The sequence below is a fragment of the Pseudopipra pipra genome, chromosome 7 (genome assembly GCF_036250125.1).
Source record: "Pseudopipra pipra isolate bDixPip1 chromosome 7, bDixPip1.hap1, whole genome shotgun sequence".
In the NCBI taxonomy this organism is placed as follows: Eukaryota; Metazoa; Chordata; class Aves; order Passeriformes; family Pipridae; genus Pseudopipra; species Pseudopipra pipra.
Window position 1 is genome coordinate 29,597,032 of NC_087555.1, and position 23,693 is coordinate 29,620,724.

A 23,693-nucleotide genomic window follows, 5' to 3' on the forward strand; every position below is an offset into this window, starting at 1 on the left:
TTGTGGAGGAAAAATGATGTAATTCTATTTCTGGGAATAAGTGCTGACTTTAGCAATGGGTTCATATAGGCCAGAAGAAAGGGAGATGGGAAGAATCAGCAAGGAAGCCACTGACTGGCAAGGCCATCAACAAAGCATTTCTGTAGAAGAATGCAAGACATATATGGCTAAATATTTGTTCTCAGTGTACTCTGTGCCCTGAAGAACATGTGTTTTTCTAACTCTTTTTTTCCAGAGCACTAATAACCAGACCATCTGTTTGCCTCTCTAAATCAGAGCAAAGCCCATGAAAACTCACCTTGAAAACCAATAAGAAATTATCAGCTCTTTGTTTTAGCATTTAATAACTGTAATTAACAAACCTAATGACATGTTTGATTATTGCATCTCATGTCTGTGAGTCCAGGGGGAGGCAGGAGATGGAACATATTGATTAAAGCAATTGAAACTCTTTACTTCCTTCTACTTTTTATTTTCTCTTAAAACAACGTACTGAGTAGCTCTTTGAAGACTGTTCATACACAATTGATGTTGAGATCATGGCTGACTTGGGGCAAGATTAGCCTCCTCGAGTGGATTACTGACAAACACAGACAGTTTCAAGCACTATGAAGTTCTAACATAGTGGGCCAAGTCAGAAAACCTCATTTCTACTGGTTCTTCAAGTGAACTTGCTGTGGGATCTGGGCTGAATTTCTTCCCCTCTCTCTGTACTTCACTATTCCCCTCAGTAAAAAGATAATAATAAAGAAAAGGAACAATATAAGCTCCCTATACAGCTGATGCCAAAAGATTTTCTTCTTTTTTAGTGTCTGTTGCTACCTGTCCAGAGACTCTGTTAGGGCAGATGGGTGTCCTAATATAGACATGTTTGGTGTCTGAAGTTTGATGGTGGTAAGATCATATTTACACTGCCTAGAAAAGCTGACATTTTTGGTTATAAAGTGCAACAAGAAAGGTACATATTATCAGTATTTAGAGGAGTAAACCACAGTTACTGAAATTTGTAAGCCTTATGGTGAATTAAACATACCATGGTTTGTTCTGGAAGAAATCTGATGTTTCTTCATACAGGCTCTTGATAAAATCATAAATTATGCAGGCATTCATAAAAAATACAGATTTCTCAATAATTGGGATTGGCTTGAGTTGAACTGAATAATTTGGAAGCAACTGAAGGATTCTAATATGTATGATGCACTTGTAATAATAATTTCACCCTATTGCTCAAAGCATAGAGCAGTACTTTTATCACAAATGAGAAACATTTGTTTCTAAACCTCATATATCTTGAGATTTGCCCCATGTCTCGTTGTTTTTCTGTGCTGTAAGACTAGAATGAATCAACCCAGGCACTTATTTATCCTTCCATCATCCAGAAACCTCCAACTGGGTTATCATGTAACCTTCCTCCTCCAATGAGAATTAACCCATTTTCTCCAGTCTGTTCTGGTAACTTCTGACCCTGTGCCTGAGCCTTATTTATCCTGCTCCCCTGAGGACGGTTTAGATGAACTGTTGAGGGACAATTTTTATCCTGAAGCAAAGACACGATGGGAATGTTCTGGATCCTGTTTCCTTTTCTGTAGCTGAAATCCTTGTGTTATCATTAGTAAAATGGTCAAGAGTTTTCTCACTTTTTCAGCTTACCAGAACTTAGATAATTTTAAAAAATTATTTATTTATTCTGCAGAGCTCACTTTGGTGGAACTGTAGGTGTCAAAGGGGTCCCAGAAACATGATTTTTGGTTTACTGGGTAAAGGTGAATGGGCAGCATCAAAGTGATTAGGGCTGATTGGGAAGCTCATGGCCCTTTACAAGTGTTTCATATCCTGGGGGAGGATTATAACTGTGGGCTTGGATGTCTCCTGATCTCATCTCTTAGGGCTTTTTCAAGTTGTACAAATATTTAAATAATTGGAAATGAAGAAACAGAGGGAGCCTGACTGTGTAGAGGGTAGCATGATCTTCTGGGATACAGTTCAAGTTAAGGTCTCTGCTTCAGTGAGTATCTGGAAGCTTTTGAAAGCCTTAGTTACATCTTGATATGATGGGAAATTTTTCAAAACCTTGAAAAGCTTCCTGTGTTGAAAAAATATTTCCCTCCAGCTTTAGTTACTGTACTGGTTTGCCATTCTATAGGCTGGCTTGCTTTTCTGTTGGACACATCGTGCGTGATATAATGGCTTTGGCATTGATGTGGTGTGTGAAATAATCTCAACAAAGGGAGAATGTACTTAAAATGGGAAGCTTTTTTCATAAAAAGGTCTGAAAATTTAAATGAGCTTATTTCCTTGTAAATTTAATCCTTTTTACATTACATCCCCATTTTCATGCTGTGTGGCAGAGACATGGATCAGCCAAGGTGACACTGGATTCCAATGGACCTTCCTTACCTTCATGGTGTGAAGCCAAAGGCAAAAAACAGACAGAGAGATTTGGGACGAGATTAGGCAGGACAGTTTTTTTTCTCCATGTGTACCCCTGTCTGCATGAGGGATCAAAATAAGGATGACATCGCTTGCTTTCCTCTCCATTTTTGTCTTTGGACAAATCAGATGTGACCTGGTTCCAATGGAGAGTTGCACAATGTAGCCATTCAGGTATGTTGCATCCACTGGAAACCATGGGAATGTAGACTGATGAACTGTAACATGGGGTACCAGTGGCATCTCTATTAGTAGAAGTTTAGATGAAGTTTGTGTAACTGGTACAGGCAGCAGCACTGTAGAAGACTCCTTAGACAGGTCTTAGCAATTAAAAAAAAAATAAATCTGTATTTTAAGAAAATGTATAAATAGTAACAAGAATGTTCCAGTTGCACAGACTTCAGGTACCCTGAGTTCTGCATGGGGCAGTGCAACATGGATCCGTGCTGGAGATGTGCATGTCCTTGTGTAGCCTTTTCTTCTTGTTGGCCAAGTAAATTAGCTCAGAGAAGCACGTGATTTTCCTTTCTCAGGAGTGATATTTCTGGTAAAGGGATTACACTTTTAGTGCAAATTCATCTGCATTTTTACAGCTTGTTTGTGAGGTCCTTGCAGTTCCATGAGCTGTAGTTTTGCTATGGCTCTTTCCTAGATAACAGTGCAAACATGTATCTAAAAACACACAATTCCTGGAAAAATTCCTGAGATGATACATGAAGAAAGAACTAAACATTGAATAAGACATTAGACTTCAGTTTCAAGCTTCTTAAACTTTAGTCACAGGAGAGAATAAAATAAGGTGCAGTAGAATAGATCTTATTCATGCCTGTACTTGTGACTGTATAGTTCAGAGTAGAGTCATTCCTTTATGGCTAAGCTTTTAGACAATTGCTGTAAAAGACTGAGTGCCAAACACTGGCAGTTTAAAGGGAGTGGACTTTAAGACAGGAAAGCTACAGGGAAAAAAAAAAAACAAACCGAAAAGATTATTCTGATTGCCAACAACTTTCTAAATAGAAAGCATAAGAGGGAGGCATGAACTTGTACTCAAAATTTCAATTTAATGAATTATCTGATAGATTAGAATGTTGTACTGCATAAACTTTACTGGGATACATCCCTTCAACCTGGCAGGACGTTGTAAACTATCTTGCAATGAACTGTGCAACACACTGAGCAACAGTGAAAAATGCTTTCACTTTCCTGATGTTGACCAGTCTAAAACTATCCCAACAGTAGGATTTCATTAGCTTTGCCTGCTTGGATTGGCAGATATATTAGATTTGATGGGATTAGGTGAAAGAAGAAATGCTAGTAGCAATTTTCCTAGTGTGGGCTTTTTTTTTTTAATATATATCTTCCCCTTTGGAGCTCCAGCAAATGCAAGCCTGTCTTCCTCAATTAGGCAAGCCTAAAAGCTACAAAGAGTGCATGGACTCTTGAATGTGCTGTAATTTATGTTTATCAATTCAGTGCACATAGTTTTTTTGACATGTGCTTCCTGCCTGATTTTCTAACAATCCTTTATTTTCCACAGGTGGCCGTGATAAACGAGGTGGTCCTGTCTTGACCTTCCCAGCCCGCAGCAATCATGACAGAATAAGGCAGGAAGACCTTCGGAAACTTGTGACTTATTTGGCCAGCGTGCCAAGGTAAAGCTAGAAAGAAAACACTTCAAAGCTTAGGGTGGATGGGTGGGTGGGGAACTTGTTCTTGGCAGTTGCTGCTTTCCAAGTATGAACATTTAGTACCTTGAGTTCTTGGGGTGGAGGGACAAAAGTGTTCCCTTCCTCCTCCTGTGTACACCCCGGTGGTTTTTATCGCACACGTGGCAATGCAGGAGCTCCACAGCGGAGGCAGTGTGAGCAAACCCAGGCTCCTGGCTCGTCACAGCAGCGAGGAGCATCTCTCATTCCCTGTGTTTCTGTGCAACTGTTTTAGAGGATTGCAAAGGAGGAGAGTGCTCAGAGGCCTGCAGTTAAATATAGCAAGCTGGAGAGAGCCTGCTGTCTTGTTGTTGCTTTCTAATACCTTGTGGGAGGTTCAGGAGAGCTGGGGAAGGGGACTGTAGTTGCTTGGGAGGAGAATGCGCCTGTACAAGGAGGCAGATTTTCCTACTCCCGCACTTCCCGGAGATTTCTCCAGACTGGGGAGGGAACATAGGTGGACTTAAGGGGAAGCTTTCAAAGGAAGCCATTTCAAATTGTTCTGAATGTAAACCACCACCTTTCTCCACATTAGTCCCTGTGGCTCTCCTCCAACAAATAGGTCCCCATCCTTTTCCCAGGGATGCTGGTGGAAAGGTGTGTTGCCAGAGCATGTTTATCTTTGCAGGCTTTGGGAGATCATTTATAGGGCTCAGTGCACAGGCAAGTATTTCTGATCCAGCCTCAGGGGGTATGAGGCTATGAATGTCCTCATCCAGCTTCCTTTTCCTGATTTTAAGCTTGCCAAATATCCTTGCCCACTAACTACTGCACTGGCTATTGAGATGAATGTTATCCCCAGGCAGGTAAGGGGCTGAGAAGGGACACTCAGGGTTGCAATAACACACCCTGTGCCACCCAGGAGCAACTTCTCTTTTAAAGCCACTGTTAAACAGTGCTCATGTTTTTGCAAAGAGTGTGAAGTTAGGACATGAAAGGCAAAGGAATTGGCTGCATCTGGAAGTCAAGAGGTAAGGGTCTCAGGTCACACATGCAATGTGCAGAGAACAAAGGTCGTGTTTGGTATGGAAGAGGGGTAAGGGTTCTCTGGAGACTCATCACTCGGCTGCAGAGAGTGAGTGGCAAAAGCAGCTGTGTGTGCCAGATCTGACGGTGCTTGTTCCCTGGATGTCATAAGTCCTCTGGTGATTAACTTTTTGCTGCGTTGAACTTTCGGTCATCAAGGTTTTGTTAGTAGTTGAATCTCTGAATCTGTTTGCTTTCCTCCCCACCACTCCCCTTTTGTCCTCTAGCCAGCTCTATTTTCAACCATATTGTGAGCGAGATTACGGACATGCTGTGGGGCTGGGAGAGCAGTAGGTCACTCCCTAGGAGTGCATGTCCCAGGGCTTGACAATCCCCCTCCAGCTGCCACAGTAATGAAAGTGCTCCCTTACATCTTATCATTTCTTTGCATAGTTGCAAGTATGAAGATATGACATTGCTTGAGGTTGCAAGCAATTGCAGAGCAAAAATGACCTTCTAACGTGTCAACCTTTTTTATTAATTGCTTTTCCCCCATGGAGGTGGCAGCAATAGCAAGATACATCCCTTCTGCTCCCCACTCACACAACTAAATTGATTAGCTCAGTCTTTGATGCTGCTTTTGGTTGCCTTGCTCTGGATCAGTGCAGCAGTGATTTTTCTCTGCTGATGCAGACACTGGGGTCAGAGGTGCATGCTGAAGGAGCCAATACAAGACCTAGCTGCCTGTCTTTCTAGAAACACTAAAAAAGCTTTACCCCCACCGGTCCCCACTGCAAAGCCTTATCCTGCCCTGATGTGTGAAGCCTTTGGAGGATCAGAGAACATTTCTTCCTCTGTGATACAACCACCCATTCAGAAAATGTGCCAGCCGTGAGGGACATGTGAAACACTTCTACAAACTTCCAAAGGATCCTTGCAGATTAGACCTTTGGAGACATTAGCTAGAGTACTGTCTCCTTCTTGGGATATTGCACATTGAGGGGTGTGGAGCAGAAAGTAGCAAGAGTGATCAGTGGGTCTTGGAAGAGTAGCCTGTCAGGGAAGGATTGAAAGGGTAGAGTTTGTTCAGCCTAGAGAGTGAGTAGGGTCTGTGGAAGCACATTGTGACACTGCAGAAGGAAGGGATTCACAGGGCTAAGACAAAAGTTTTACACTGAAGCAAGTGAAGCTTAGGCTTGTTATAAGGAAGAGATTTCTAGTAGATTCATAAGTTATCTAACTTCTTCTTAAATCCTTCCATTACTCTATAGACAAACCTTTGGCATGGGTATAAATGTTACGAAGAGGGTATGATAGATCATGAGGTGATGTCTCTTGGTTCCTTCTAGTCCTGTTTTGTCTGGTGAACTTTGTGAACTTGCTGCTCTGGGAGGGAAATGTGACCACAAACTTCATGAGTCTGGCACGTGGGATTATGTAACCTGTGTGGTGTAAGGAAACCCTGAAAACTCATTTTCCCTAGACATTTTGTTCACTTCAACAAGGGCAATCAGCAGAGCTTTCAAACTTATTTACTTTTTGGAAACAAATATATGGACAGAGCAGTCGCAATTCCTATGGCTGGCTCTCAGTTCATGTTTGTTCCAAGATGAGTGCTATAGTGACTAACTGCATCAGCCATCTACCAAAATGAATAATTTCATTAGCGGACCCTCTGAACAGGATGTCAGGAGAAACTGCTCTGATGTTGAGTGCTAAAAGCAGAAGAGTTTTCTGTGCTAGCTGAAAAACTGGAAATTCTTTTTTAGTAAAAAGAGACTGTAATTCATCATATTGACACCGGGATAATAATTCTTTCTTTATTCCCGGTGCATTGGTTCCTGAGTGAGACAGATTGCTATCCAGGTTGATACAATCTGTCACTTAACCCTTGGTTTATATCTTAATGGAGGGGGCAGAGGTGGCACAGCGCTGGGAGCTTTGAGCAGGTATGAGATTGGTGATGAAATGTGATGATAGATTAGGGTAAGTGAAACCAGGGTCTTGCGAGCACTTTTGAAAGTTTCTGATTCAGCTTTCTGCAGTTCCTTTTTCAAAACCAGAATAATAATGTGGGTTTTCTGAAAGCGGCTGTGTGTGCTTGAGTTAGAGCAGAATAGTGAGGGCTTTCATGCAGCTGGGAGTCATGGTCAGGCAGGTGCCTGCAGGCAGCGGGGTTCCCTGTGTGGTTGAGGATTACTGCGTGGGGGTGAAGACCTAGGAACGCAGTTTTTTCCTTTCCCAAAATGGTAACCTTTCAGTCCATAGTGCCTGGGGTGACTTAGGGCTCCTGGAGGGTTCAAAAGCCTGCTCCTGCAGTCTTGGGTGCCAGGAGAAGGTGGTGAGTGGGTATGTGACAGTGTGCACTAATGCAGTCCTGGTTCGGTGCCCTACGTTGGCTTTCAGGCAAATCACGAGGTCCTTTTCTCCAAACAGTTCCACTGTAATTAGTTACTAAGGAACTAAGACTCTATTCATTAGATGTAAAGGTAATTGCCACGGATGCCAAGTTTCTACCACTCTGCCATTTTCTGCTTGGTTTACATTTGCACTGATGCTTTCTGGGTAGGCAAAGCTCTATTTCTTGTGAATCAGGATAGCTCCTATTTATATGCAAATTTAAATGGATGCGATATTTACAAATTTGGAGGGCGTGACTGAATGTAGGATAACATGGTGTTTATGATCAGGGAGATGAGGGGGAATCTTCTGGCCTTGCTGATCTTATGTTTTAACACCAGTGCAGTGCCATCTATTCCAGTAGACTGAGCTTTGATTTATATGTGTGGAAATGAAACTAGCACCAGGCCAATCTCCTCTGCGAGCCCTTTGGAATTAAGAATTAAGTTATGCGTAGGCTATAGGAGGATAAAAAGCAGACAGAATATTATTAGCCTGAGTTATCTCCTCGCACGGAGAAGCAATAGGATGAAGGAAATGTTCTCTGTCAGCTACAGTGAATCTTCCGGCTGAACACATCCATCTGTTCTGGAGCCAAGATAAGCAATCTTCTGTGCTCTCTGCAGAGGGGGAAACCCGAGATGCCTTGGAGGCCTGTGTTTTTAAAGACATCTACTTTTTATTTGTCCTCTGTTCAAAAACCTGCTCAAATATTTCCCTGTTCTGGGGGACATCCAGGGCTCATAACAGCAGCAAAGTGTTTCCAAGAGCCAGCCCTGTGTGTTTGAACAGTTCCTCAGAGCTGCCCGAGTTTGATGGAAGGTGCTAGGATCAGTAAAACAACCGAAGTGCCTCTAATAATTAGTTCAGTGACTGGGGCTTTGTAAAATTAGAAGAACAATACAGGGGATGGTAAAATGTAGCAATACTCACCCACTCTTGGATTTATTTTAAGCTCTTCCCTGGTGACCTGAGGTACTGTATATATTAGCTCCTCTGGCCAGGAGTAGTGTGAAACTCATTTTGTTGATTGATAGGAATTAAACCCTAGAGCTCTGCTTTCTGTTATGTGATCCTAGCACAAAAGGAGCTTTTGAGGACTTTTTTTTTCCGGAGGCTATTTTAGATCTACAAAAATAACCATCTATTTAAAAAATAACACCAGGGAATTCATACTAATTTTAGTAACTAAATATCTGGTGCCATCGATAATTATTCCACTGTGCACTTGTATCAAAATACCACAGTAAAAAAATGAAGTGAAACTGATGAGCCTAATGGAGGTTTAGTATTTTCTTCAGATATAATTTGATTTAACAGATAATTGTAAGGTATTTTGGAGCAAGAGACTCATTAGGAATATATAACTGACATGAGTGCTGGGGATTTTAAGAGCCTTCTGCCCCAATAGCTAGTTAAAATCCAGCCTCTACTGTGTGTGGTACTGGTAAGTGATGTTATTATCACCATCCGTTAGGGATTGGGGGACTTCTGTTAAAACAATGGTGGTCTTGGCTTGTCCTATTAAAGGGCTTCTGACCACACTGCTCTGTTTTGCTTCCTGTGTCACCTTACTGAGCACCTCAGGACCAAGTTACACGTTCACTGCTTGTTGGAGATCAGGTCTTCAGAAGAGGATCTCTGATTTCCTTCCAGATGTGGTAACAACCTGTTGAGGCATTATATTCCTAGATGAGTGAACGGTGGCTATAACTGACATTCTGCAGTGTCTACAGCTGCAAGCTTGGCAACTTTTTACCAGAAACTGCTAGAAAATGTGAACTTCCTAGAGGTGCAGAGGCAGTGATAAGAGCTGTCAGAGCCTGGGGAGCAGGAGTTATGAGAAATGATTGAAGGTGTCAGGGATGCTTATGTTAGAGAGGGAAAGTAAAAGCGATGTGTTACAATCCACTATGCAAGACTGAGCTAAAGTAAACAATTTGGCCTCAGTCTACATTGCAAATAGGACAAAAATAAAGGCATTAAAATCAATAGACTGAAGAACTGAAACAGGTTTCTTAGCATGCCCATCTTAGAGACCCTGTTAGAAGGCATATCAGGAGGGATCCAGATCTTGTCACTCCTGTCTTGCAAAAGAAGGATGAAAGCAGTCTTTCCAGCTCTTGTGACACTGTTTTGTATAAAGATGTGGGGGTTTTTTAAACAGGTACATAATTTTAATTTCCTATGTTTATTTTTAATTCGTGGAATTATTTTTTTTAATCCACCCAAACCTTAGGTAAGTGGTGGGAGCTTCAGTACTGGTTTCCAAATTACTTCCTGCTTTCATTGCCTGTTGCTGGTTTTTTGGGATAGTGTAAGGTCTGATCTTGCACAGCCCTGGACCTAAAGCAGATGTCCTCTTTTTCTCTGTCCTCTGTGGGAGGTGGGAGTGCCCTGAGTGGTTCCAGCTTGGTTAACTGCTGAGCCCTGCTCTGCCTTCCAGCTCGATAACAGTGCAAGTGTTTTCAGTCTGGTTTTGTGATGGGCAACATAAATAACATGATACAGAGATTTGCAGTTAATGTGCTGTGACTTGCACAGCTCATGTTGCCTTTTTCTTCTAAAGACTAATAAAGGGCAGGGTAAACTGGGCTCTGAACCTCACTTCTATTAGCCATCATCAGTATGGGTCTAATGGAAGCATATCTCTATTTTGAAATAGAAGCAAGTGAGAGTAACCCGATGTTAATATTGAAACAACCTCATGAAGATTTGATTGCCTTATTTCAGAACAGTAGTTTGGGAACTCAAATACATAAATAAAAAAAAGGTTGATGTTATTTCAAGACTGAAATTGTTATTTGAAGTAAATTACTCAAAGGACATAGAAATTACTTTGCAAATCCTTTTGCAAGCTGTCTGTCTTGTATACAAAATTTTTGCACCATTTTGGAAGACCCAAAAATCTGAATTCAGTGTGTTTCTTCACACCAAATTATACAATATTTCTATGTTCTTAAGTATAGGTTGTTCCATTTCATTATATTTTAATTGGATTCCAATAAATAATTGAAATTGCTGATTGCCACATGCAGAGAAACTGGGATTTCAACTTGTCATTGTGTTTTTAAGCATTCTATTCAACACTCAACATCTGCTTAATTTTAGACTATAAATCTGCAGTTGAAAACAGTTAATATGAAGGAATCCCTCATTTATTATGTCTGAATTATTTCCAAGGCAATTGTTCTATTTTGCAGCGTAGGGGAGGGAGTTCAGTTTTCTCTTACTGCCAACCATGCAGACTCATGCTGAGATTTCAAAGTCATATTGGGTTTTTTATGATTCATCCGCCATCTCCAACAAAAATTCAGTGGGTTAATGATTTGAAGATTTAGGATTGTGGAGGTAGCCCTGCAGGCCAAGTTTAACATACAAAGAAAATGCACAGGTCTGGAAGAGAAGTTCCTTTTCCTGGCACTGGGCTGTTTTCCAGCCCAGTGAGAGCTCAGTCACACCTTCTTCAGTGGAGCCAGGGAAAAGGGCTTGAGGAGGCACACATCCAATGAAAGAAAGGTCACTGTTTTACTTTGTGCTCTTCCCAGGCAGCAAAGCAAGTGTCTCTACCCAGTTCAGGTCCAATGCCTTTTGGTTTTACTGATCTGGCCTTTTTGCTTCAGCCCCACCTTCCCAGCTGTGGGGTGTTTCTCCTCACCACAGGCAGTGCATTCAGGCTGCAAGTTCAGAGCAGCCAGAGGGATGGCAGTGAGTGGAGTCCTTCTCTGCAGACCCCATGTCCTCTGCACAGAAAGCAACCAACAGGCAGCTGCTGCCCAGCTGTAGCTCTGCAGCACCTCCACACCTGGCTTCTCTCTTTCTTACTGTGAGAGGAGGGAGTGGATGGCTCTTAAAACCCTCTGAGAAAAGTCAAAGATGCCTGTGGCAGTGCTTCTCCCATGGCCAGGGGGTACGGGGCTGACCTGGAAATATGTGCCTCCTGTATGGGTGGTGATTTGGTGCAGCAGCATCAGCTGAGCCTTCTTGAGGGTTGATGAGCTGTGCCGAGGAGTGTGTTTCAAGGGTCTGAGCTTTGCCAAAGCCCTGAGTAAACCTCAGCTGTCTTCTCAGGGGAGCCTCAGATGCTGCTCAGCTCCTCTGCATGAGCTGGGAGTGCTGATCTCTGGCTCTCTTGCACAGGATGGTTGCCTGCCCTGTACAACTGCTCCCTGTGTTGCTGTATTTCTGTTAGCGATGTCATAGGTAGTGCCTGACTGCATTTCCGACAGGGAGTTCATACTGAGAAGGATTCTGCTTGGATTCCTCCAGATCTGGAGCAAACAGTAGAACAACCCCCTTCATCATGTATGCTGCCACTGCGAGGATACAGGAGCCACCATGACCAAGTGCCACCCAGTGGCACTGGCAGGATCTGGAGCCTGATCCCATCCCCTGAGCTGTCTCACGTACAGCTGTGCTGCACACTCTGCTTTTTGAGCTCTGTCCAGGCCCTCGGACTGGGGATTAGATCAGCATTGTTCCTTGTCCTAAATGGCTTTTGCATGTTGGTTGTACTGGAATTTTCTGCCTGGAAGAAGGAGCTGAGGTGATGGAGAAAAGGCATAAACTTGTAAACTAGGATATATTCTGCACCCGCTCGCTGGTGAGGGAGCTGGCGGGCACCACAGCCTGCTATAAATTTTATGCAGAGCATCATTTTCTCCATCCTCTTTCTCAGTGGCTCTCTGACAAGTGGTCTGTGAGTCTCTGCAGTACACCTCACCGTCCGGCCCTCCCTGGCCTTTGTCGTGCTAGTGCTGATGTAAAGCTGTTGCATGTTCCTTGTGGGCCTTTTAACCATCAGACCTGTGGCTCCACAGTACTCTGAGAGGTCCAGGCAGCAGTGACTGGGAGAATTCCTTGGAGAAGGCAAGTTTGTGTTAATGTGGGGAGTAATTCAGAAAAGCTAAAATTAGCAGACAGAGATGTTTTGTGGGAGCGCTGTGCTGGCAGCAGAGCTGGCACCGGCGGCGTGTGGTTCCTCCTGAAGCTGTCAGCAGCTGTCAGTGGAATGTGCAGTGGCTCAGCCAATCCTAACTTTTCTTTTAGGTGATCTCTTTCCTACAGTTTTTGCAGAGACTGTTCCACTATGGATGCTTGTGTTCCTCATCAGTAACTCCAGTATGTGTTATATCCTCTTTACTCTCAGAAATTATTACAATTTGGAAGTTGCTTATGCCATCCTCTTCATGGATGTCATTAGAAGCAGGAAAACAACTGCTGTGCTTTGCAGTCTTCTTTGTAATGGGAATATTGTCAAGTGTATCTTAATGTCAATGGAAAGCTCTTCTGAACTCCCATGGAGAATGGATGAGACCTTTACTGTGTGCCAATATGGAACAAGTAATGGGAGACACAGAAGTGGAGTTGTCTCAGCCCAGACTGCCTGATCCTTATCCTTATTGGATCTGTGGAGGTATTGTGGACGCTGCTCCAAAGTCTGGATTCCCCAGTGCACAGCTTGGGCAGGACTGATGATGCATTTTCACGAATATATTTTTGACTGTGTCTCCAAGTTAATGATTAATAGCTTGTGCCATCGTGCTATCTGTCAGTCACTGTTAAACCAAATCTGTTAGAGAAGACTCTCAAGAATATTAAATTCTTACAAATTTAATGAGAATAGACAGCTGCATCAAGGAAAGAGACCTAATTAGTGTCCACAGAGAGGGAAGGGTGGTCTGAACTCAGCCGTTTTCAGAGATCAGAGCATGTAAGAGGCACATTGATTCTCTAATGGTTAATAACAAAGGTGTAAACCACCACCAAGGGTTCAGCAGTTCCCATGCTCATAAAAGCATGTGCTAGTTTATGGTATTAGAAAGTTGGATCATACTGAAATAGAACAATGACCAATTCATGGTAACATGTGGGATTGAGCGGGCCGATGGTCTTATAACGTGGAAAGTATGGGCTGGGACTGGCAAACTGTGTCTCAGAGGTTGGGATGCTCAATTACCTGCTGTTTGCAAAGGGAATTGGTATCCAAGTTTGGTAGACAGTTGTAAATCTCATCAATGGTTTCTTCTCATTTTCCACAAGGTGCTCCTAACCAAGTCTGTGGTATTTTATGTCTTTCTTGTGGATCCTGGCGCTGCTCAGAGCTCCCTGTGGATCCTGCACAGCTGCTTGCAGCAAAATGTGATTGTAACTATGTTGTGTGAGACTGTTGGGCTACTTAGATTAAGAGAAAAAAAGAAAGAGATACTTTAACACAAAGTAAAATCAGAAAAATAAGAAAAATAATTCTAGACTCTCTCCTTTCCCCCTAAGAAAAAAGAGAAAAGTGTAACACAGATGTGCTTTTGGCTTGGCAAACATTGTCTGGTCTGCAACGTGTGCCACAGTGTACTTTTCTACTATTAACAAGGGAGCGTTGGTTTCCCTGCCTGTGTACACAGGGCTTTACTTTATGTCTGACTTTAAAGAGAAATCTTAGTCTCTGGAGAATTTCCCAGCAATACAGTATTTTAGAAAGTTCCTTTGTGGTACTTCACCAACAAGCTGAAGCACCAGAACAGCTCTCTCTTGTCCTACGACTACTTTCAGGGAGATACCTTCCACCTCTTGCACATACCTGTGCTACAGCACAAATGGGAAAGTAGGAACCTGCTGTAGGTTTGATGCTGCTTTTACAAGGGATATCTTTGCTGAGTGCTCCTTCTGGATTAAAGTAATTGGATAGCAATTGTAGCAGAGGACTGGTTTTGTAGAATAACTGCATCTCTCTCTGAAAACTGTAGCAGCAGCAGTTCATCTCCAGCCAGATTCAGGCTGCTTTCATAAGCCTTTCCCGTGCCTTTCTCCCATTTCACACATGAATACAAAAAATTGACAATCTCTAATATTTATGCAGTGTTATTAACAAACTTGCACTAGAAGGATGACTTAAGTTTGATAGATTATTTATTTGAGCATCTGGCAAGCCAGATGCTTCTGCTATTGATGTTGTCATTGAGGATTGAATAAATATTACTTTTTTGAAGTTTAGTGTGAAAGAATTACTCATTAAAAACCTTTACTTGGTAAAACTCAACCCTTCTTCCTCCACCAGTCCTAAACCAGGGTCCAGCATCCAAGCAGTTATAAAATGTACCCATTTAAGAAATAGAATAATATGGATACCAACACAGCATTGATATAGAGATGGGTGGGATCCTTAGCAGGAACTTTATGGTATTTTAAAATACACATTGTACCCATACAGGGGCTGTGATACTTTAGAACTGCAGGGAGTGTTTTCAAATTTTCTCTGCAGGTTACTATTCTGCAAGGCATGGTTCATGGCTCTGGTGTTCTTGAGGCATGATCTGCAAAACACTTAGTTTCAGGTCAAGACTGAATGCTGTGTTCTGAAGTGCTGTTGCATGATATTGAGTTGCTCCATGGGCAAACATCATGTCCCACTGGGAATAAAAGGGGTTTTTTTCCCCTTAGAGAACTCCAAGTGGGCTTCCTGTACATCTTTCATCAACTGTGCATGTACACTTTGTATGTCATATAGAAAAGTCATGCTGTCAGTCATGGTGGATGGAGACTAATATTCATTAAATTATATTGCTACAAACTCTAAGTCTAAAATAGTTTCCCATCATTCTTCTTTATTTGCATGTTAATTTAATGCTAGTGAAAAATTAGCTACAAGAAAGGTAGGCTTTTGGTACTGATTACTGTTCTTTCTTGGCTAAGTGCCAACAACATCCCTGGCTATGATGATTAGTTAGGTCTCTTCTATCTCAATCTTCTGTGATTCAGCAGCTGACTGCCCTAGAGGCCAAAGTCCTCTGCTAATGCAGCAATGCAGATTTTTTTCCTTTTATTGCTTTTCTGTTGTGTGTCAGTCCTAATTGAAGACTAAAATTACATTTCCTTTTCGGTAGAATTAGCAGCTCTTCTTAGCCCACCAACTAAAGACTATGTTTATTAGCAGCTCTGCTCATGTCTTTTGTGATCTTTGTAGATGATAATTGCATGGACCCTGAAGTTTAATTTAGGTCAGCCATTTAGGTCACATTTGCACTAAGGTAGGTGCCATCCTAGAACATAAGAGAAGACACACAGTCAGAGTTTCCTGCATTTTAGTTCAGGACTCAACACTGAGTTTTCTTTTCCCTTGGCTTAACTGTATAACCTGAATTTACCAGTCCATACTCCCTAAAGTTTGGGAAACCAAATTAATTGATATTTTACATCTTGAAGATATAAAACCCTAAGTGTTTTGGTTATAGGTATGCTGTATGAGGCAGAAATACACATCCCCTTTAATGGCATGCACTGATTAGACCTCTAATTTCTGGGAGACAGGGCCTTAAAGCTGCCTTTCCCAGTGCTGAATTGGGAGCACTGTGTAAGAAATTGGCTGTGTACTGTGTTACTGCCTGACCTGAGAAAATGTGCTTGAAAAACCTGTCTCCGTTACAAATGTACCATTTTGCCATGCAGTGATTTTTGGGAGTATAAGAAGAATGCAGGGGAGAACAATAGTTCCAAAACCCAACCTAAATAAAAAGCGGGTGCCTGATTAACTAATGGGTGATCTTGCTCACAGGAAGAATGACTGGAAAAGCTTATTAGTAAACTCTTAGTTTTAGAATTAATCAAATGGACAATATATTCTTTTTCTTTAAGACCTCTTTTTTCCTCCATTCACAAGACAGAACTGAACTCTTAAAACACTGATTAATCACATCCAATTTTGTGGTTATGCCTCCTTATTTCTCCATTCTTCTGTTTCTATAACATTTGTAAGTTAGTTCAGAAACTGCATCTGGAGAAGCAAACATTTCTGGGATCACAGATTAGTTTAGATTTTGCTTCCCACTGGAGATTTGTGGTAGGAGCTGCAATTCCATTCCAAAATCTAATTAAAAAGCAGGTACATAGGAAAGTAGTGAACAATCTTACCCATAGGAAGAATGTCTGGGAGCTTTGCTTTGTTAATGAACTGTTAGACTGGAATCAAATACACAAGCAATATGTGCAGGTATTTTAGGGTTTCATTCTTCTCTGTTCACAAGGCAAAACTCAACTGTTATATCATTCCCCACTTACCAGGCTTACTGGAAATCTCAGTTTCTCTTTAATTTCCAGAGCAGCCACCCCAATGATTCTGCAGTGTTGGATTGTTCATGGTAGGTGACAGGGAAATATGGTCAGCTAAAAAGGTTTCCTGGGATTTTCATTTTGGAATGAATTGTGTAGGACACTTCACCTCTGTAGTTTTATGGACTGTTAAATTGTATCTGTGGTATAATAGCATCAGCAGCACTTATCTGATGACCTGTTGGGCACTACTAATTATATGAAAAAGGCATAAATTTTTGCTAGGTAAAAACCACTCAATACCTTTGAGAAAAAGGCCACTTGAGAATCCACCTGCTCTAACTTTGACACAAGGTTTAGAAATATTCATCTAAGTGAATAAGGTGCTAGTTGTCTTCATTATATATTTTGTACATTCCCAGGGGCACTTGGAAAATTAAAGCAGACATGTTTGATAAGGTACAGAAAGTGGAACAATATAAATCAAATTAATGTATTATATACAGTACCAGTGCAAAGCTGTCTTGATCTCCATTTCTGGGCTTTTGAAATTGGTGACAAGTCAGTGTTTTCAGGAGCTGAAGTCCATCTTGCCAGTATTGTGCTCACATTGCCCTTTTAGAGGTTGACTTATAATTGTTTTTACAAATGAAAACATATTTTTTCCCTTTTTTTTGTGGGAGTGTACAAATGCACAAAGAACTTTTAACTGTGTTCATGCTGCCTTGAAAAGATGCCAGAAGTCAGATGTGTAATTAGGGATTCTGTTAAAAGTCTAATTCCTGCACCTGTGAACATTTTTTTGGCACATAGCTTGTTGAGTCCTTGATTTTCTTTTTTTATTTCTCATTCTCGTGGCCAAGGAGTAAGTTCCTTTTCAAAGGAAATTTTCAGAGATCTTCTAGGGTGTAATTTGTTCTTTGTTGAAGTCCAATACAAAAAGGTGGTTTTCTCTGCCTTTGTTGTTAAGTGAAATACTCTAAAGCATAACATTAGACCCTGTTTTATTTAACACCTGATTACTCATGGCAAAGTTCCTTAAGATCCTTTTTAACATGTGACGTGTTAAGATGCTACAACAGGTTATGACAGCATTCTTGTAGTGTGGGTTTGTTCGTGCAGTGCTGAATATTTCCGATGCTGCGGCACTTTATGTTCTACATCACATAAGTTCAAATATTGGTCAAGTTCAAACAAAGCTAATGATAAACTGTTTTAGTTAGGTGGGGCAGAGAGAAGAGCAAAGAAGCCTTTATCACCAGATGATGTAACAGGATTTTTCGTGTGGATTTTAAGGTAGTTGGAAACAAATTAATATATCAGGTAATTTTATGAATGAGTCTCAACTGATTTATCAGACCATTAGTTCCTCCTACCTTTGATTGGTGCCTCTTGTGAAGATCACAGGATTCACCTGTTGCTTCTTCCAGGCTACAGCTGACTTCCAGAATCTGACTGAATTGAAAATATATATCTACTCTGCAAAAAGAATCAAGCAACAAAGGAATCTCAAAATAATAGACTAGAAAGAATCTATCTAGGCAGCCATTACCAACCCTAGGACTTTTCCACAACTCCTCTACATCTTAAGACAGAGCAAAGATATTTATTCATTGTGTAAGTTGCCAGGGGCATAAGAAGGAAATCATCAAGAAGGAAATCATCAAGGTGGAAACATGCATTCACCATATCTGCTCTTAGTCACAAATGAAAGGAGGATATCAATACTTTTTCAGGCTAACACATTAATTTACTACAATAAACTTGGAAATTGATGCAAGAAGTCAACCAAAGCAGTAAAAGGCCTGCCTGGCCTGCAGGCTTCTACTTACCATGTCCTTTTCCTAATTCTTAAGTACTGTCATCCTCCTCCAGAAAACCAGTCAAGTGTGATCATAAGTCCATCCATATCCAGCAAGTGTAAACATGTGCTTCATGCACCATCTTAATTGCTTAATCAAGCTCCATCTATTGTGAGGCACAACCATACAAACAGGAACCAGATGGAAGATATTTTTATCAGACGGACCATAGGATTGAAGAAACACGGTCATTGAACATCGCTGTCCTTGAAAAACCCAGCATTAGGATGCGACTGCATCCATGCAGCACCCCCACAATGGGGTAATTCAGGCAGCAACAACTATCATAGACTCAATCTTACCTCTTTATTTTCAGACACCAACAACCTGTGTGAGTTTGCTTGATGGACATAAACACTCATTGATAATTATTCCAGAGGAGCTTGTATCAAAGAAGATTGAAACAATTATTTACATTTGGAATCGGTAATTACAAAAAATACAGGCATAGTCAGTTCTACTTAGAGTCATTAGTTTTGTGGGTGATTTTAGCATGGAGGTACTATAACTTGATATAGCGTCACTCTCATAAGAGACCAGGGCAGCATTCTTATTATTTTCAAATTGTAGGAAAATGTCTGAGTTTATTGGAGCTGTTTTCTCTGCTGTTTCTAAAGCATGTCATAGCAACAGAGATTTTAATCTGTTTTCCTTAGTTTTATCTCATAAAGCACTTAAAATTATGCATTAGGCTAGTGCTCCTGTGGGTTCTCCATCAAATCCACAGTAATTGTGGTTTTGCAATCTTTTCCACTATAGGCTTCTAGTAGTAGTTTGATTATGCTGTGATCGCTTTTTTTACTCCACACAATAAAAAAAGAGCAAAATCTTTGATTATAATTGCAGGCATAAATATTTGGCCAGGTTCTTTCCTGGTCCTAATTGACGGCCTGAATTGTACACCACAGTCATCAAAATGGGAAAGAGCTTATGTGAATAATTCATGGCTTTGACAAACATTGTGTCTGAAGGTTTGTGGTAAAATTAACAGAAATGAAATAGTTAAGAATTGTGGTATTTAGGCTGTCAGAATTGGGTTTTTAGTTAACACCCCAATAAGATGGAGAGTGCAAGTTCACTATTCTCCTTGTCTCATTGTTTCCTTCCACTGGCTGCAGACTCAGCAAGACAAATGTGCATTAGTTTATATTGTCAAGGCTATCTTTGCAAGCAGATGGGCTGGAAATCTAATTAAAAAACCCAAAAGCTTTGATTCTGGCAAAAAAATAGAAAAGTCTTTGGGACAACCCTAAATCCTCTGAGTTAAATGGATCTTCTATGTCAATGCCATTCTATTGTCCCACTTTATAAATAAAATATGAAGGGCTCTGCTTTCAGATAGACCCATAAATGTGCTCATTTATGAGTTTAATAAAGCATGTATATTCAGTACAATTAGATAAGCATATGTGTAGAGCAATAAACAACTCTTATATAAAATCAGCATAAGTGTAAAAGAGGATATATCTCAGCATGGATAAATAAGCACATGCTTAGATTATTAAGTGATATCTCTTAATCTTTTGTGAATCAACCATAAAGTGGCCAATGACTATTTGAAATTCTCCTTGTCAGTATGTATCCTCCTCCCTGTGTCTGAAGATATGGTAAATATATGTTCAAAGGAAAAATGCACTGGTTTCAATAAAGAAAAGTCAGGTAACATGCAGAGGTAGAGTTGAGCTGTTACACAGAAAACACAAGAAAGGAGTAACCCAATTAGGCTCACCTGGCTCAGTCTCATCCCTTGGACTGCAGTGCTCCAGCCATATGTGAAGCTATAATTGAAAAGAAAATAGTTACATATATTTGTGATATCTCAGTATCAGGGAGTTACACTTAGTAGGCTTTGCTTAAACTGTGTGGTGTGTCCAGTGTGGGGCTAAAGGTTTGCACAGCGACTGTGAAATGGCGTCTGTTGTTTCTCATTAGCTGTTTTCTGGGGGATGTGGGGATATGACTGTGGTGGTTCAGCTTGCTACAGAAAGCTGCTGTATTAGGCCCATTTCTGCACAGGATGTTATATGGCATTAGTTTAAGTGACAGGTAGGAAACCATTAGTCTGGTGGAGTAGATGTGGCCTGTGATGTATGTTTGATGTGTCTTTTCCAGATCAAATGAGGGACTCAATATTAGGCCAAATATCCTTAGGTGCAGTGTTTCATGATTCTGCTCTCTCTGATTTTCATTACCATGGGCTTGCTGATATCAACAATAAATTGTAGGAGTTTTCTGACTAGCAAATTCCTATCATTCCTATCCTGACGTATGTTAATTTGTCAATATAATTTTCAGGTCTGGCAGCAAGAAAAGCACCACCTGGGGTATGTAGTTCTTGAGATGAATAGGGTGATGTGTGTTCACATGTGGTACTTGTAGATGGGCTTGCCTGGAAGTTTTATTGTGCTTTTGATAGAGATACAATACAGCTAAGAGGGAAAAGGGAGCAGGCAGTTGAAACTACATCATTTATCTGAACCTGCTTTAGCTGATAAAAGAGTTGCTCTGAGTTTTTCCAGTTAGAGGTGACTGATGGGTGGAGGTAGTTATGGAAAACTGGAATTACTTGCAGTCATGGTGAAAGTTCAGGATCATAAGGGAAGCAACATTAAAACTGTGTTGCCATGACACCAGTGTGTGATTTCCCATTCATGTGGGAAAGTGCCTTAGCATGATGGACTGTAAACCTGAGAAGACCACACACAGGCACCTAAGGAGCTCAGTCTCCTAAAAAGGTGAGAGTATCTGAGGCTGGAAAAATACCTGAAGTGATCTTGGGAAGACAGGCAGAGCATTAGCTCAGAGACTGGCACGGTTATTGCCAGGATTTGGTTCCATAGTTTGACTGTTGGATTTGTCTTTGGTTTCCAGAAGCTTTTTGGATCCAGCTTTCTCACTCTCAGGTCTTCCACTCCCTGTGAAATACGGAGTTATTGACTTGTTTGTGCTCAGTCAGCGTCAGTGATTTTCATCTCTCTCACATGTATGTCTCCACAAATAACAAGGGATACCTCACATCCAGTAGCTTCATTGGCAAGGCTTAGCCCCTCTTGCTAGATGCAGACAGAGCCTGGCCTTGCTAGGAGACAGATTCAGAATAAATGGGATGTGAGCTGGATGTTTTGTAACTGGGTTGTCACAGCACATCAGTTTCCACTGTCTCTTGAGAACTCTGTAAAAAGGACTTTTTCCACTCTCAGTGGCCATCATGGTAGTTATTTGAAAGAATGAGTAAAATCTGCTGTGTAAATGAATGCACAAAAATTGATTTTACAAGTGTATCTTATAGATTGATTTGTAGCTTCAGAGCAAGCCCTTCTGAATGTAATACAACAGGCACTCTTCACCCAGCCTAGCATGGCAGGAAGTATCTATCTGATAAGTGAACTATTTTAGATAAATCATTGTGCCTAATAAGACCTGCTTTGTTTGTATATGGGTGGAACTAAAAAAAAAAAACCCAAAAAAGAGTACCACTCAGTTATTAGTCGTGGTCAGCCCTCATTGTCCAACCCGGGGAAAAAGGAGGCATCAGCTTTTTAATTGTGCAATTCTAAAGAAAACTGAAATACTCTTGTAGTATCATAGCAAAACAGACCCGTAGAAGGGACCACGGAGTGTTTCTGGGATGTAGCACTCAACCTTTCCTCCTAACAGATACACTTGAATCCAGTGTTTGTCCTTAAATAAAACATGGAGTGGGTGGACTCCGGCCAAATCTTGTAGGTCTCAAAGAATAGTTACATCACTTCTGCTTAGGAGATATAAAGTGCAAATCCCATGCTGAACTCTGCACTGCAAAAGGGCAGAAGCCAAGTTGCTAAGTTGTGGAAGAACTTGCTGGTTTGAAGTGCAGATTTTTCAATGAGGAAAAAATCCAAAAGCTTTAAAAAATTCTCACCAAAAAATACCTCTAAAATGCTATGGCAATCAAAATATTTTGATAAAATTCAAAATTTCCCCCCCCCTTTTTTTTTTTTAGTAGACTGATCAAAAAAAGAAACGGAAAAAAAAAGACATTTCATCTGAAAAGGACTAAACAGAATACTTTGCTGCTATAAAAGCTTTTTTTCAGTTTTTAATTCAGTGGTAGTTCCATGAGAACCTGCACTCAGCGTCTCATCTTTTCTCCCTAGTTCCTTATTTTAATTACAGCACCTCTGTAAATGGATGTGCATTGCTCTCCAGCACTGCCAGGAGCAGCGTATGAGAACCGATGAGTGCTTACTACAAGAAATGTCACTACCACGTAGAAAAAGTGATTTTACCATCTTTGAAGAGGTTTTTTTTCCTGTCCTCGTCTGTGAGCCCAGTTGAGCCCTGAATCAAATGTGCTATTCCCAGAGTGGTTATACCTGCTTGCATCAGCACGGAATTTGGCATGGTGTCTGCCTCTGGACATATATTGGATTTTACCAGGTGCTGCTGTCGACTGTCTAGACCGACATTAATCACCCTTTGCATGAGCCGAACATGTTTGCAGGCTTATTTATGCTATAAAAGTTCTTTCCCCTATGGGTTTCTCTGCCTCCAACAACGCGTTTCAAGGAAATGTATGTATTTGCAATCTGGAGACTTTCCACTCTGGGGTGACTGTGTTTTACAGTGCTGACTGGAATTCCTGGAGCTGTTCACCATGCTCCATTCACTCCCTTGTTAAGTCACCGATGTCGAGAACTGATAAATTAGGATCCCGTGTCTAAGAGCCCCAAGCACTCATTGCCCAGATGAGAAAAGTATCCTTTTCCTTATGTGAAAATCTGGCGGTGTTGGCTGTAGACTAAACTTCATAGCGACTGCACATGAAATGGGCTTCATGGTCTCCTTGCTTGGACTATGAAAAAAAAGCTTAAAGTGCAGGCAAAAAGATATATTTATTTTTTGAATCTTATTAGTTTGGTTGTCCTAGGCACAACCATGTATCTTTATTTCTCATCTGGAATCCAGTGGATTTGAATCTTCAAACTTACTTTTAATAGCCTCTGCTCATCCAAACCTTTTCAAGAATGGTGTGTTTATATTTCAGCACAACCCTAATATTTATTTTTTCCAGCAAATGTCAAGAATGTGTAATTTTCATTTGGTAAAGCATTTTTGTTTTGTTTCTGCTAAATCATCTCAAATACAAGACTTTAAATGCTCAAGAGAGAGTTGAATGGTACTTACTGTTCAAATATTTCTTTGTTGTAGTAACAAGTCTTTAAATGTAGCCCTTCTTCAACAAAAACAAAGCCCTGATTAATTTCATATTTATCTCAGCAGCTGTTTCAAGGAAGACCTGCCAGAC

At 41.0% G+C, this 23,693-nt stretch overlaps 1 protein-coding gene across 9 annotated transcripts in view; it reads left to right on the forward strand.

The window, feature by feature from the left end:
• Window positions 1–23,693, forward strand: part of KALRN (kalirin RhoGEF kinase) — a 507,433-nt gene that overhangs the window by 170,470 nt on the left and 313,270 nt on the right. For all 9 annotated transcript variants that reach the window (XM_064661424.1, XM_064661428.1, XM_064661425.1 and 6 more), the window contains exon 4: window positions 3,968–4,082. In XM_064661424.1, coding sequence (XP_064517494.1) covers window positions 3,968–4,082 — 115 coding nt within the window. The remainder of the gene's footprint in view (window positions 1–3,967; window positions 4,083–23,693) is intronic.